The 13,246-nt window shown below is 48.9% G+C and overlaps 1 protein-coding gene across 1 annotated transcript in view; it reads right to left on the reverse strand.

Moving 5' to 3' along the window:
• The window catches only part of shtn1 (shootin 1), a 139,658-nt gene that overhangs the window by 86,938 nt on the left and 39,474 nt on the right, over nucleotides 1–13,246 (reverse strand). The window contains 1 exon segment of the mRNA XM_072477633.1: nucleotides 6,826–6,920. Within this exon segment, the coding sequence (XP_072333734.1) occupies nucleotides 6,826–6,920 (95 nt within the window).

Below are 13,246 nucleotides of genomic sequence, written 5' to 3' on the forward strand. Positions count from 1 at the left end.
CACACTGTCGTGATGCAAGATTGGAAGGCCTGACGGGATGCTGTTGTATTAATGAGAATTTGTGAGATGAAAATTGTGTTCACACCGCCATCCATGGGAAGACCCACCCGCCAATAACTTGCCATTTGGAGAATTGCAACGTGGTTGTACACTGGCCGGTTTCCGACGATTTAGCTCCTGCTAGATTCTCCGTTGCCGCCCACCACCAAACGCACCGGGGGTGGGATGGGAGAATACCACAGTGATAAGTAGCATAGGTTGAGGCTCGCTATAAAAGCTCATGAGGCAGTGTGGGCCAGCAGCAGGATTATATTCCACCAGAAGATGTAACCTCATGGCTAAACATATCCCTTACTCTACCATTACCACTAGGCCAAGTGACTAACCCTAGTTTCCTGACAAATGTAGGAGAGCCTATCGGGAGCAACACTGGTCACAATTAAAAATGTGATGCCAACCTACAAATTAACACAGGATAACATGTATGCCAAACAGTGGAAGCCGCATGCTATAAACAGAGGTAAGCAATTACACAAGCAATGGATCAGATCAAAGCTCTCCATTTCTATCACATGAAGTCATGAATGGTGGTGAGTAATAACACAATTAACTGGAGGAGGAGGCACCAGAAACATCCCCATCCTCAATGATGGGGAAGCAGCATATCAGTAAAAAAGACAAGGGCGAAGCATCTACAACCATCTTCAGCACCGAGTGGAAACACAAAGTTAGTGTGCAGATCCAAGAAAGTAGGAGGGCAAATGGCGTGTCGACCTTTATTGCCAAGGGATTTGAGTACAAGAATATAAGAACATTGGAAATAGGCTCAGGAGTAGGCCATTTGGCCCGTCAGGCCTGCTCTCCTTTCAACCAGGTCACGGTTGATCTTCCACCTCAACACCACTTTCCCACACCACTTTACCGCACCATGTCCCTTGGTGGCTTTAATATTATAAAGTTATTGATCTCTGCCTTGAATATTCTCAATGACTGAGATACTGGGAGGGAGAATTCCAAAGATTCACTAACCTCTGAGTGTAGAAATGCCCCCTCATCTCAATCCTAAATGACCTACCCTTTATTCTGAGACGCTGTCCTCTGGCTCGGGGAAGTCTTGCTACAATTGTGCAGAGCATTGGTGAGAGCACATCTGGAACATTGTGTAGTTTTGGTTTCCAGATTTAAGGAAGAATATAGTTGCATTGGAAGCGATGCAACAAAGGTTCACTAGATTGATTCCTGGGATGAAAGTATTGTCATATGAGGAGCAGCTGAGTAAATCCTCAGGATTGTGTTCTAGGTCCAACCACGTTCAGCTGCTTCATCAATGACCTCCCCTCTATCAGATCTGAAGTGGGGATGTTCACTGATGATTGCAAAGTACCATTCGCAACTCCTCGGGTGATGCCGCTGTCCATTCCTATATTCAGCTAATCCTGGACAACATTCAGGCTTCGGCTGATAAGTGACAAGTAATAGTCATGCCACAGAAGGCTGTGGAGGCCAAATCACTGAGCGGCTTTAAGACCGAGATAGATAGGTTCTTGATTAATAAGGGGATCAGGGATTATGGGGAGAAGGCAAGAGAATGGGGATGAGAAAATATCAGCTCCCCCCCCCCCCCCCCCCCCCCGTGCCACACACCAGTGTCAATCTGCACAGACTCAATGGGCCGACTCAATGGGCCGAGTGGCATAATTCTGCTCCTGTGTCTTATGGTCTTATGGTCATTGTCATGTGAGAGTACGTTTAAGAAATGGGTGTTTATAAATGGGTGTGTATATAAATATCTGTAGTGAGAGTACCTTTAAGATATGGGTGTTTACTACTGCAGTGATGTCAGAGAGTGGGTGGAGCTGGGCTGTCTGTCAGCTTTTTACTTTTGTTTTAGGCTGTGTGAAATCATGTTGGTATGAAATCTGATTGCTAAAGAGTGGCGCGCACAAGGTAACCCTCAATCTGCAAGAGACTTTGAGTTGAATGCAAGAAAGGCTTTCTGCCATAGTGCTGCGCTGCTCCTGATGTGCTGTTCATTATTCTGCTGGGGCAACCTGTTGCTGCCCACCATCTCCATGCTGAGCTGGTCTTCATTGACAGCACCATGCTGCTTGACCCTTGGACTCGCCAGTGTCACCGTCTTGGGGAATGGAGGGGTTTTCTCCCCCCCCCCCCGGTGCCACACACCAGTGTCAATCTGCACAGAACTATGCTGCGGACTCAAGCAGCCACTGCTACAAAGGTCTAAAGTTTGAGGTTGGGGGTGGGGTGGTGTGGACGGATGAAGACAAGGGCGACTGTGTAGGGGGTGGCACAGGAGAGTGAGGGCAAGGAGATAGTTGAGCAATGGAAGCCAGAGATAAAACCAAGGGGAAGGAAGATGGACCCTGACAAGGCTGCATGAAAACCTCACAATGGGGTATCTCATCGTTTACTGACAGGGAATGCATGAAAGTTTCCAGAGATGGTAAGTAGAGGTCCAAGTGGTGTATGAACATCTCACAGGTGATTGACTTGGGGGGATGGAGGTTGAATCAAGGAACAGATTTCTTCACAAGGCTGCTAGCCTTTTCCCTCCGGGCTGCTGAAATGCTGTATATAACTATAAACTATTATAACAAACTAGTTCTAACTTCTCTCACTCTAGCTATTCTATGTCTTGCTTGTTCACTGTTCTGAATCATCTGCATCATCATCATCTGACTTAGAAAAGGCAGGAATCCAGTTCTTATAGTATCTGACTGTGAGACATCTAGTGTTGAAATGACTGTACTACATTGATCAGGTATATTGATATCTGAATATCACTACACTATCTACCCTATCTATGTCCCTCATAATCTTGTACACCTCGATCAGGTTCCCCCCTCAGCCTTTGTAACTCCATGGAAAACAACCCCAGTCTATCTACCCTCTCTTCATAGTTGAAATCCTTCAGCCCAGGCAACATCCTGGTGAATCTCTATTGCACGTTGTGTTGTGACTTTTAACAATAGACATGAGACAGGCTTTCCGGTAAATTTAAATCAGAAAAAAAGAAAAACGTGTATCGAACACCCCCAAAATGTAAATGCAGCAAAAACACTCAGTCCCACAAGCAATAGACACGTGTACACATAAGATGATTTCTGGACAAGAATCGTGCACTTTGTTGCTTGTTATTCCATTGATAACCTATCAGTCCTTTCTAAGATACAAAGTTGCAAGCCTGGATGGGTTCTCTCTCACGGTTCTTTGGACGTTAGAAGTCTCTGGGTTTTCAGGCAAAGTTGTAGCTGAGCCTCTGTTGAGATGAATCCTTGCCGGCAAATTCAAATTATGTCCTGTCTCCTTTCCTGGATTGACTGATGGCTCTGTGGCACAACGGTTAGCACTGTTGCATCACAGCGTCTGGGACCCATGTTCAATTCCACCCTTGTGCGACTGTCTGTGTGGAGTTTGCACGTTCTCCCCATGTCTTCGTGGGTTTCCTCCGGGTGCTCCGGTTTCCTGCCACAGTCCAAAGATGGTTAAGCGGATTGGCCGGGCTAAATTTCTGCTTAAGTGTCCAGGGATATGAAGGATAGGTTATGGGAATAGGACGGGGTGTGCTGGGAAGTTGGTCACGTAGAATGTTCTTTTGGAGGGTCGGTGCAGACTCAATGGGCCGAATGGCCTCCTTCTGCACTGTAGTGATTCTATGAATGTATTAGGCAACAATGTCAGCAAAACTAAAGAACTGGTCATTGACTTCAGAAAGCGAAGCAAAGTATCGTACACACCCCTGTCTGCATCAATTGTGCCGAGGTGGAAATGTTTGACGGCGTCGGATTTCTAGGTGTGCACATCACCAACAATCTGTCCTGGTCCACCCACGTCAACGCTATGACCAAGAAAGCACAACAGCACCTATTCTTCCTCAGGAAACAAAGGAAATTCGGCATGTTCCCATTGACCCGTACCAATTTTTACAGATGCACCATAGAAAGCGTCCAACCCGGCTGCATCACAACCTGGTATGGCAACTGCTCGGCCCAAGACTGTAAGAAACTACAGAGAGTCGTGAACACAGCCCAGTCCATCACGCAAACCTGCCTCCCATCCGATGACTCTGTCTACACCTCCCGCTGCCTTGGGAAAGCGGCAACATAATTGAAGACCCCTCCCACCCGAGTTACTCGCTCTTCCAACTTCTTCAATTGGGCAGGAAATGCCAATGTCTGAGAACACGCTTTCACCAAAGAACACAGGTTCAAAAACAGCTTCTTCCCTGCTGTTACCAGACTCCTGAATGACCCTCTTATGGACTGAACTGATCTCTTCACACATCTTCTCTACACTCCCAATGCCTGTGTCTGAATTTACATTGTGCATTTATGTGTGTCCTTCATGTATGGTACGATCTGTCTGGACGGTACGCAGAACAATACTTTTCACTGTACCTCGGTACACGTGACATTAATTCAAATCAATCAATCAGAGTTCCTTTCTTATTGTTGGGAGGATGGTTCCTCTTGTGTCCTGCTGAAATGAAATGAAATGAAAATTGCTTATTGTCACAAGTAGGCTTCAAATGAAGCTATTGTGAAAAGCTCCTAGTCGCCACATTCCGGCGCCTGTTCAGGGAGGCTGGTACGGGAATTGAACCGTGCTGCTGGCTGCCTTGGTCTGCTTTCAAAGCCAGCGATTTAGCCCTGTGCTCTCCAGACTGGCTTGTCTATGACTGGCTCTTGGAGTAATAAGATTTGTTAGCTGACGTCAATTTTGATCATGTGACCACAGGATCAATGCTTCTATTGTCCACACAAGAAACCATTGCTAGGAAATGGTGGCTGTTCGCACCTGCTTGCGAAAAATTGGTTTATCTACAACTCCCTTTGATCATTGTAACCTGTTTTCCAACCTTTTGCTCTCCCTAATTTTATAAAGTTTAAAGTGGTTCACATTGCCCTATTTCTTAAAGGAAACACTGACCATTTTGAGATGAAGGTAGCTTTTGAAAATGCTATCAGATTTCCACTTCATTCTTCACAGTGATTCAGAGGTTGTTTTTCTGACAAGGCAGGATATTGAGGAGCGATGCATATCTGCATTTAAAGTTCGCAGACTGGGGGAATGGGAATGGGGATCGGGGCAGGCTACTGAATTTGAGTTTTGTTAAATACCCAAACAATAGGATGTGCAAATCCACAAGTGATTCTATAACCAGAATTCCCATTCAAGGGAGGGCATTCCACCCACAATCAAGAACGTTGCAGTCACCCAAATGTGCAGAAATCACAAAAGGTCACCTGACCCTCGGTAGCCAGCTTTACAGCTCCCGGAGTTTTCCTTTAAGTAGAGGACAATTTCAAAATGTCTACATTACATAAAAGGCTGTATCGAGAAGGTCTTTACAGAGCGTGACCCACCCTGGAGCATTTTTCAGTGGTCTGCGTACTTGCTGTTTTTCCCGTAATCATCAGAGAAATTAATAGGATGAACTCTTTTCTGGAGATAACCGAAAGTGAAACATACACACAATATACCGGCTGAGATCATTAACCTTGATCAGAAAATATGCTAAGATTGTCAAACTGATACAACCAAACAGAAAACTCTTGTAAATGAGAATTGACTTCAAACATATCTTCCTAATTGGTAATGATTACCCAGCTGCACCATTTGTTTATGTCATTGACAATGGTTGCTACCCTTGTAAAGATTGTGCTTTACTATTCTAGCTGGCACAACCTTTCACCTCTCGAATCTGCATTCAAATTCAACTCATTGAGGAGGTGGGAGCTTCGTCAGTCTTTTGGCAGCAAGGGTTCTTTTGTGAAATGAGCCGGTCTGCATCCGTCCATTCTGGGTGCGATCCAGGTGCGCATATTTCAGTGACCCATTAGACTCATTTAAATGTGTGTTTGCCAGATTCACCTGGGGCCCGGGATTAGCGAGGCCTCACCCGGGCGCCGTTTGGTCCGGGGTCACAAAGTCATGATGAACCAGTCATGTTGGGTCCTCGGGGGATCTCGCTGGGGGAGGGTAAGGTCCCCAAATGGGCTGGCACTGGGCAGGGTGACACTCTAGCACTCCCCCGGCACCTGGGAACCTTGGCATTTCCAGCCTAGCAAGGGAGCTCCCATGGTGCCAGGCTGGCAGTTGCCAGGTTCTCCCTGCCAGGGGTCAGGCCCGGGGGGGGCCTTGCCCATAAGAGGTGGGGTGAGGGGGGGGGGGCTCAAACCAGAAGAAGTAAGTTGGGTGAAGTGGGGGGGGGGGGGTCCTAAGACCGCAATGGGGCGCTGAGGGGGTTACCTGTAAAAATTTCACCCTGATTCACGATAGCAAGCTGAGCTCGCCAATGCAGGACATGACTTAAAGAGTGGCTCGATGGGAAGTTCCTCACGGAGGCCAAACAAAACCCGGCAAAGTGCCGTTGAATTGCAGGGTGTTTTTCGACACACTCCACTAAATGCGCCATTCAGCTGACTTTAACTTGTCTGCTGAATCGCGCCCTACATTTTCAAAGCTAATCCTGTGAATAAAATCTCCCACCACATCAATGTACATAGTTAACACTCAGTATAGACTACCACTACTTGTACGAATTTCTGTTCGAAAAACAGAACTAATGCTTTAAGTATACAGCAAAATAGATTGAGCAACTTAGGTGAAGTGAAGTCTCAATGCCCCATAATGGAAAGACCCCACACTAATTGATGACGGTCAACTGAGAGCTCTAGTAGGTTGCGGTTAAATACCATCTAACCTGGTCCTTAGAAATCTAAAGATGTCTGAAAGTGGAATGAAGTTCTACAGTTTTCAGATCCTGAAAAAGGAGGCTATGTAAGGTACTGGGTAATATACCTTTGCAGCAAATACTTCTGCACGTTCACGGCAAGTTTTCTCAATTTCAAGGTGATCTTGCATTGTACTGACCTCCTCAATCACCATTTGCGAAACTGTAATAAAGAAGCATTCAGCTGTGATCATTTCGCTTACAGAAAACAGCAAGTTAAACAATAACTTTCAAAAAAAATCTTTTACAGCACCCAATACAAAGTATATTAAAAGAAAAGTTTGCACCGCATAAAAAGTGACGGGAAAGCATCTGTAACCTTGACATTTTCTGAGGTAATCTGCAGCAAACACAGGCCAACTGAATCCACTTAACTAATTAGCAGATGCTGTCACGGAGAAAACACGAATCAACACTGTTATTACAAGTGGCACATTTGAGTGGCATCTAATTATGGCTTGATGAGCTTGATACTTGCATTATAATCACTACCACAGCATCCCATCAGAGACTAAAAGCCTCTGATGGTGCTGACTTCCAGTAACTCCCCCTGAAACCTTCACAGTTTCTGGCAGTCTCCTTGGCAGGGCCCCCTTCTCAGTTAATGACATGTTAAGTATAATTACTGGTAGGCATTGTAAATAAACAGGATTGGAACCGAAATTGGACAAGTGCATAAGACAATCTGACACATTGAAAGTGGCAGGCCTAATTGAGAGTTTCTCTGACTGCTGGAGATCATTTAACAGCATTTTTCTTAGGACAGTGATTATAACTGTGGAGACGGGCAGCATAATGGTATCAGACAAATGTGAGCATTGCTGACAGTGTAGTGAATTAAATTGTATCTACTCTGTGAAACGCCTTGATGAAAAGTACAAATGCCTTGGTGGTCTTATCATTATAACACAATGATCATGTTGTCATCAACCTTGCCACTGTCAATTGAAAAGAAATGATTGTGTTGAGGTTTTCTATTGCCGACTGTGAATAGAACCAATTTTCAGAGATCTATGAAATCATGTAATTGGGTATAGAATGCAGCTGCTTCACATACAAACCGGCCTTAGTAAACAGGAGTTTCATACAATATGTGTTCATGCCTAAATACAAATCAAAACTGAACAGGACTTCAGATAATTTAGAACTATAAAATAGCTGGAACTGGGATTGGAGAGTTGGAATTTGACCAATGTCAATTTTTTTTTCTCATTTCAAGCTTATTATAAACCAAGGTCATTTCTTAATACTGTACTTCTGATTTCTGCTTACATCAACTTTAAGCCACTGACCTGTGTAACCCCAAGTACACAGCTTAACAAAATACTTTCAGGACCACAATCAACACTACTTAAATTTGTATTGTCATGGTTTCACAGGCCAAGGAATATGAATTTTTCAAATGTGTGTTTATTTGAAAAAGACGCATTTCAGTAATATTCTTGCCCGGAGTCTTAGCAAACGTATTATATTGGAACTATCCAATATTCATTCTGGAAAAAATGCACAATAACAAGTAAAATGTTTCCAGTTTCCAAATGCTCCTGTCAAGGAAAGGCGAAAGCCACAAAACCTATACAAAATATATATTGGCTTAACAGAAGTGTTGCTGGTACAAATACATTTTCCTTAATCCCAAGTATAGTTAATTTAATGAATCTTAAAAGAATATTCTGCTACATAATTAAATCAATTCAAAAACGTAGGGCACGATTCTCCAGAAAGAAATGTAAGTGTGGTAGCGAGCAGCGAGGTGGGGAGGGCACAGCAGAACACAACAAAGCGGGCGACCCTCTGGGGTACTGGAGGGCACCTCCGGAGAGGTCGAGGCATCGGAACCGCATCTTGAGGAGTGCGATGCACCGCTCTATGACAGTCAGGGTGGCCACATGGGTCTCGTTGTACCGGGTCTCCGCTTCGGTCTCTGGCATCCGTACTGCCATTATTAGCCAGATCCTCAGCAGATATCCCTTATCCCCCAAGAGCCTGAGGACTCATCGAAGAGGCCGGGGTTGACCGACTGCCCCAGGACGTAGCTGTTGTGCACACTCCCCGAGAAGCGGACACACACGTGCATTATCTTCAACTGGTGATCACTGATGAGTTGTATGTCGAGGGAGTGGAACACCTTTCGGTTAACATAGGGCACTCCCAGATGGCCCGGTGAGCACAGGGCAACATGCGTGGCATCTGTGACTCCCTGGACCTGGGGCAGAGAAACCTGCTGCCCGGGCACCCTATTGGGCCTGGTCCATGTCAAAGTGGATGCAGTTTTCCACCCGGGCATACAGGGCATTTGTGACCCGTCGGATGCAGCTGCGAGCGATGGCCTGTGAGATACCACACAGGTCCCCACTCGAGCCCTGGAATGATCACGACACATAAACGTTCAGGGCTGCAGTAACCTTGACGGCCTCCAGGAGCAGGTGTCCTCCTCCTCCACATGGCGCCAAGTCCGTGAGGATATGGCACAGGTGTCGCACCATCTCCTTGTTGAGACGGAGTCTCCTGTGGCATACGCTATCCGTCATCTGTTCAGACGACCAGCGACACTTGTACACCCAGGGCTGTCACGGGACTCCCCCTCTGGGTCCTCAGGGTGTGGGGCGGGGTCCAGCACATCTGCAGACATACAGCTGTCGCCTTCTCCAGCATCTGGCCACATCTCGTAGCACCAGCACCACTAGGGCAACCTCTGCGTCCAACATCCCTGCCATAGCGTTCAATATCTGTCAGGCACTAGGAGAGGATGTTAGTCCGACAAACAGCGATGGCTCCCAACCCAGGACCCTCCATTCCCCCACTGATCCTCCCCACCCACCCCTATCCAGAACGCCCTACCCACGTACTCCAGCTGCACTGGGCCCCCCTCACCGGGCCCCAGATCCTGTACCCCGGACACCTGCTCACAACATTAACCGGACCGAACACTGGCCCACTCCCCTCACCCTCCGGCCGTGAACGTGTCCCCCAGAGCTGTGTCCCATCCCCTGGGTGTTCGGATTTTGGCTGCTGCGTGTATGGTGTTGTCTCCCGCAGTGCTCTGGCACACTGTCCAGGCATTGCAGTCTGATTATGATGTTAGGCAATGACTCACGCATGCTACATGACCTGCCCACACACGGGAACACACTTGGGTTGTGTGAAGTGCTCACTTTTTTTTAAATTTTAGAGTACCAAATTCATTTTTTTTCCAATTAAGGGGAAATTTAGCAGATCCAATCCACCTACCCTGCACATCTTTGGGTTGTGGGGGCGAAACCCACGCAGACACAGGGAGAATGTGCAAACTCCACACGGACAGTGACCCAGAGCCGGAATCGAACCTGGGACCTCGGCGCCGTGAGGCAGCAGGGCTAACCCACTGCGCCACCATGCTGCCCTGCGATGTGCTCACTTAACCATGATTGCTAATTCCCTAGAGTCTGTAGCGTTCAGCCACACGGTCAGAGGCCTTGGTAGTCTGTGGGTGTTTGGGTGGTCCGTGGGCAGACGGGCAGAGACAAGGGTTGCCCCCGGAACAGATACACACGATCCAGGGGTTGGCATGGTAGTGCAGCAAGCGGTTGCCCCTCCCCAGCATCCCCCCCCCCCATCCTTCCATGACGGCCCACCCTTACGGAGGGTACCCTCACCTCCACCGAGTACAGGGAACAGCAAGCATAACGCTCCCGGGCTCTTTGCCTGTGAGCAAAGATGGCTACTCACCTCCTCAGCTCCCCACAGAAGTCCTTCCGTCAGGTTCACGTTTTTAAAAAGGAGCTCTAATCAGCGCCAGCGTAACCACTTGCTGAGGTGGCCGCTGAATGACGGGAGGACTTTGGATAAGGTGTGCCTCTGGTTAATTGTATGGAAATAGGGCTTAAGTAGCGATAATTGCTTTCTCTCCATGCTACGGCAAGATTCCGATTTCGCCTACGGGAGCGGGCAGGTTGCATCGCAAACTGTATAGCGCCCGGCGTGGTTCCTGTTTTTGGCCTGTCCCGCTATTCACCGGCCTCGTTACGCTTCAGCGTGAGTGCAACGAGGCGGGAAGATCGCGTCGGAATCTTCCTTCAAAGGACAAGTTACCAAGCAGAGGGGGAAAGTGTCCAGGATGATTTGGTGAATGGATAATGACCTAGCAAATAAAGATATTGGAAAAGACATAAATAAGCTATGTTTGCTTCAAGTGTTGCTTTACAAAGCTGAGAATATGAATCAGGTGCTTCTTGTGGTAATCACCACTGTTGTATATATTAGGAGATGTGTGGTAAGGCCCTGTACTGCAGGTACGGGGGTAGTCCCTGCCTGCTGGCTCCGCCCAGTAGGTGGAGTATAAATATGTGTGCTCCCTATACAGCAGCCATTTCACCAGCTGTTGTAGGAGACCACACATCTTAGAGTAATAAAGCCTCAGTTGCATTCAACTCTCGACTCTGTGCAATTGATTGTGCATCAATTTATTACTCTAAGATTTTCAGAAGATGGACCTCCGTATCAAGCCGGATCGCCTGCAGCTGGATCCGTAATCAAGTGACGCCAAAAAGGACTTTCAACACTGGCTAGCTTGTTTCGAAGCTCACCTCAGGTCTGCACCAGACCCAATCCCGGAAGCGCAGAAGATCCAGAAACTCTACTCGGGGCTGAGCTCCAATGTCTTTCCTCTTATCCAGGATGCGCCGAACTATGATGAAGCCATGGCGCTACTGAAAGAGAACTACACCCAGCAGACGAACACGCTCTTCGCCAGACACGTACTCTCTACTCGCAGTCAACTCCCTGGTGAGTCCGTAGAAGATTTCTGGCATGCTTTAATTCCTCTGGTCAGAGACTGTGACTGTCAGGCCGTCACGGCCACGGAACATTCGAACCACCTCATGCGGGCGCCTTCGTTACGGGGATAGGGTCAGACCTCATATGCCAGCGACTTTTAGAGGGGGCCACGCTCGACCTCGCAGCAACAAAAAAACTGCCGCTATCAATGATGGTCACCTCGCACAATATTCAGGCCTACACCCCCAGCCACGCGGCCCACCCCTCCTACACATCGTGGACTCCGCAGACGGCCGCCCCACCGGGGGCCTCACCCAGTCAATACGCCTGTGCCACGTGCCAACCAGCCAACACCAGGGGCCCCTAATGTTACTTCTGCGGGCAACAGAAACACCCCCGCCAACGCTGCCCGTCCCGCACCGCCCTTTACAAGGCCTGCGGCAAGAAGGGGCACTTTGCTGCGTTGTGCCAGGCCCGCTCAGTCACCGCTATTGCCCCGACCCCACTTGCGTACGGACAATGAGCGCCGCCATCTTCACCTCCACGCACCTCGCGCGGCCAGTGGGCGCCGCCATCTTCTCCCCCTCAGACTACATGTGGCCAGTGGGCGCCGCCATCTTCCCCTTCTCGGACCACGTGCGGCCCATGGGCGCTGCCATCTTTTACAACCCCCGCCACGTGCGTCCCGTGGGTGCCGCCATCTTGTCCACCTCAGGATCTCCAGGCGCCGCCATCTTGTCTTCCCCACGGCACATGGGCACCACCATTGTTCCAGGACCCGTGCCCCCTGGGCACCCCATTGTTCGACACCAGCGACGACCAGCCACGGCTCGCCTTGGTCACGATCGACCAGTCTCGCCCGCACAATTTAGCCACCGCCTCGACAAGTGTGAAGATCGATGGGCACGAGACCTCTTGCCTGCTGGACACAGGGAGCACCGAAAGCTTCATCCATCCAGATACGGTAAGGCGCTGCTCCCTTGCGGTACACTCCACCAATCAAAGAATCTCCCTGGCCTCCGGATCCCACTCCGTGGCGATCCAGGGGTACTGTATAGTCACACTCACGGTCCAGGGCATAGAATTCAGCGGCTTCCGCCTCTACGTCCTCCCCAACCTCTGCACTGCCCTGCTACTCAGCCTGGACTTCCAGTGTAACCTCCAGAGCCTAACCTTGAAATTCAGCGGGCCCCTACCACCCCTTATTGTGTGCGGCCTCGCGACCTGAAAGGTCAACCCACCTTCCCTATTCGCAAACCTAACCCCGGATTGCAAACCCGTCGCCACCAGGAGCAGACGGTACAGCACCCAGGACAGGACCTTCTACCAATGTCTACCATTCTGCCAGGAAGTCCAAGAACGGTTGCCACCGCCTGAAGAACCCTTGCACCGATCCCCTTAAGGCAAATTTCACCCTCTCCAATTTAATAAACTCCGCCATATCGTTGATCCAGGATTCCACGCTTGGGGGCCTCACATCCCACCACTGAAGAAGAATCCTTCGCCGGGCTACCAGGGACGCAAAGGCCAGAATTCCGGCCACTTTCGCCTCCTGCACTCTCGGCTCCTCTGCCACCCCAAATATTGCGAGCCCCCAGCCCGGCTTGACCCTGGAACCTACCACCCTCGACACCGTCCTCGCTACGCCCTTCCAAAATTCCTCCACGCTGGACATGCCCAGAACATATGGGTGTGGTTTGCTGGGCTCCCTGAGCACCTAACACACCTGTCCTC

Source organism: Scyliorhinus torazame, chromosome 16 (assembly GCF_047496885.1).
Source record: "Scyliorhinus torazame isolate Kashiwa2021f chromosome 16, sScyTor2.1, whole genome shotgun sequence".
NCBI classification, from domain to species: domain Eukaryota; kingdom Metazoa; phylum Chordata; class Chondrichthyes; order Carcharhiniformes; family Scyliorhinidae; genus Scyliorhinus; species Scyliorhinus torazame.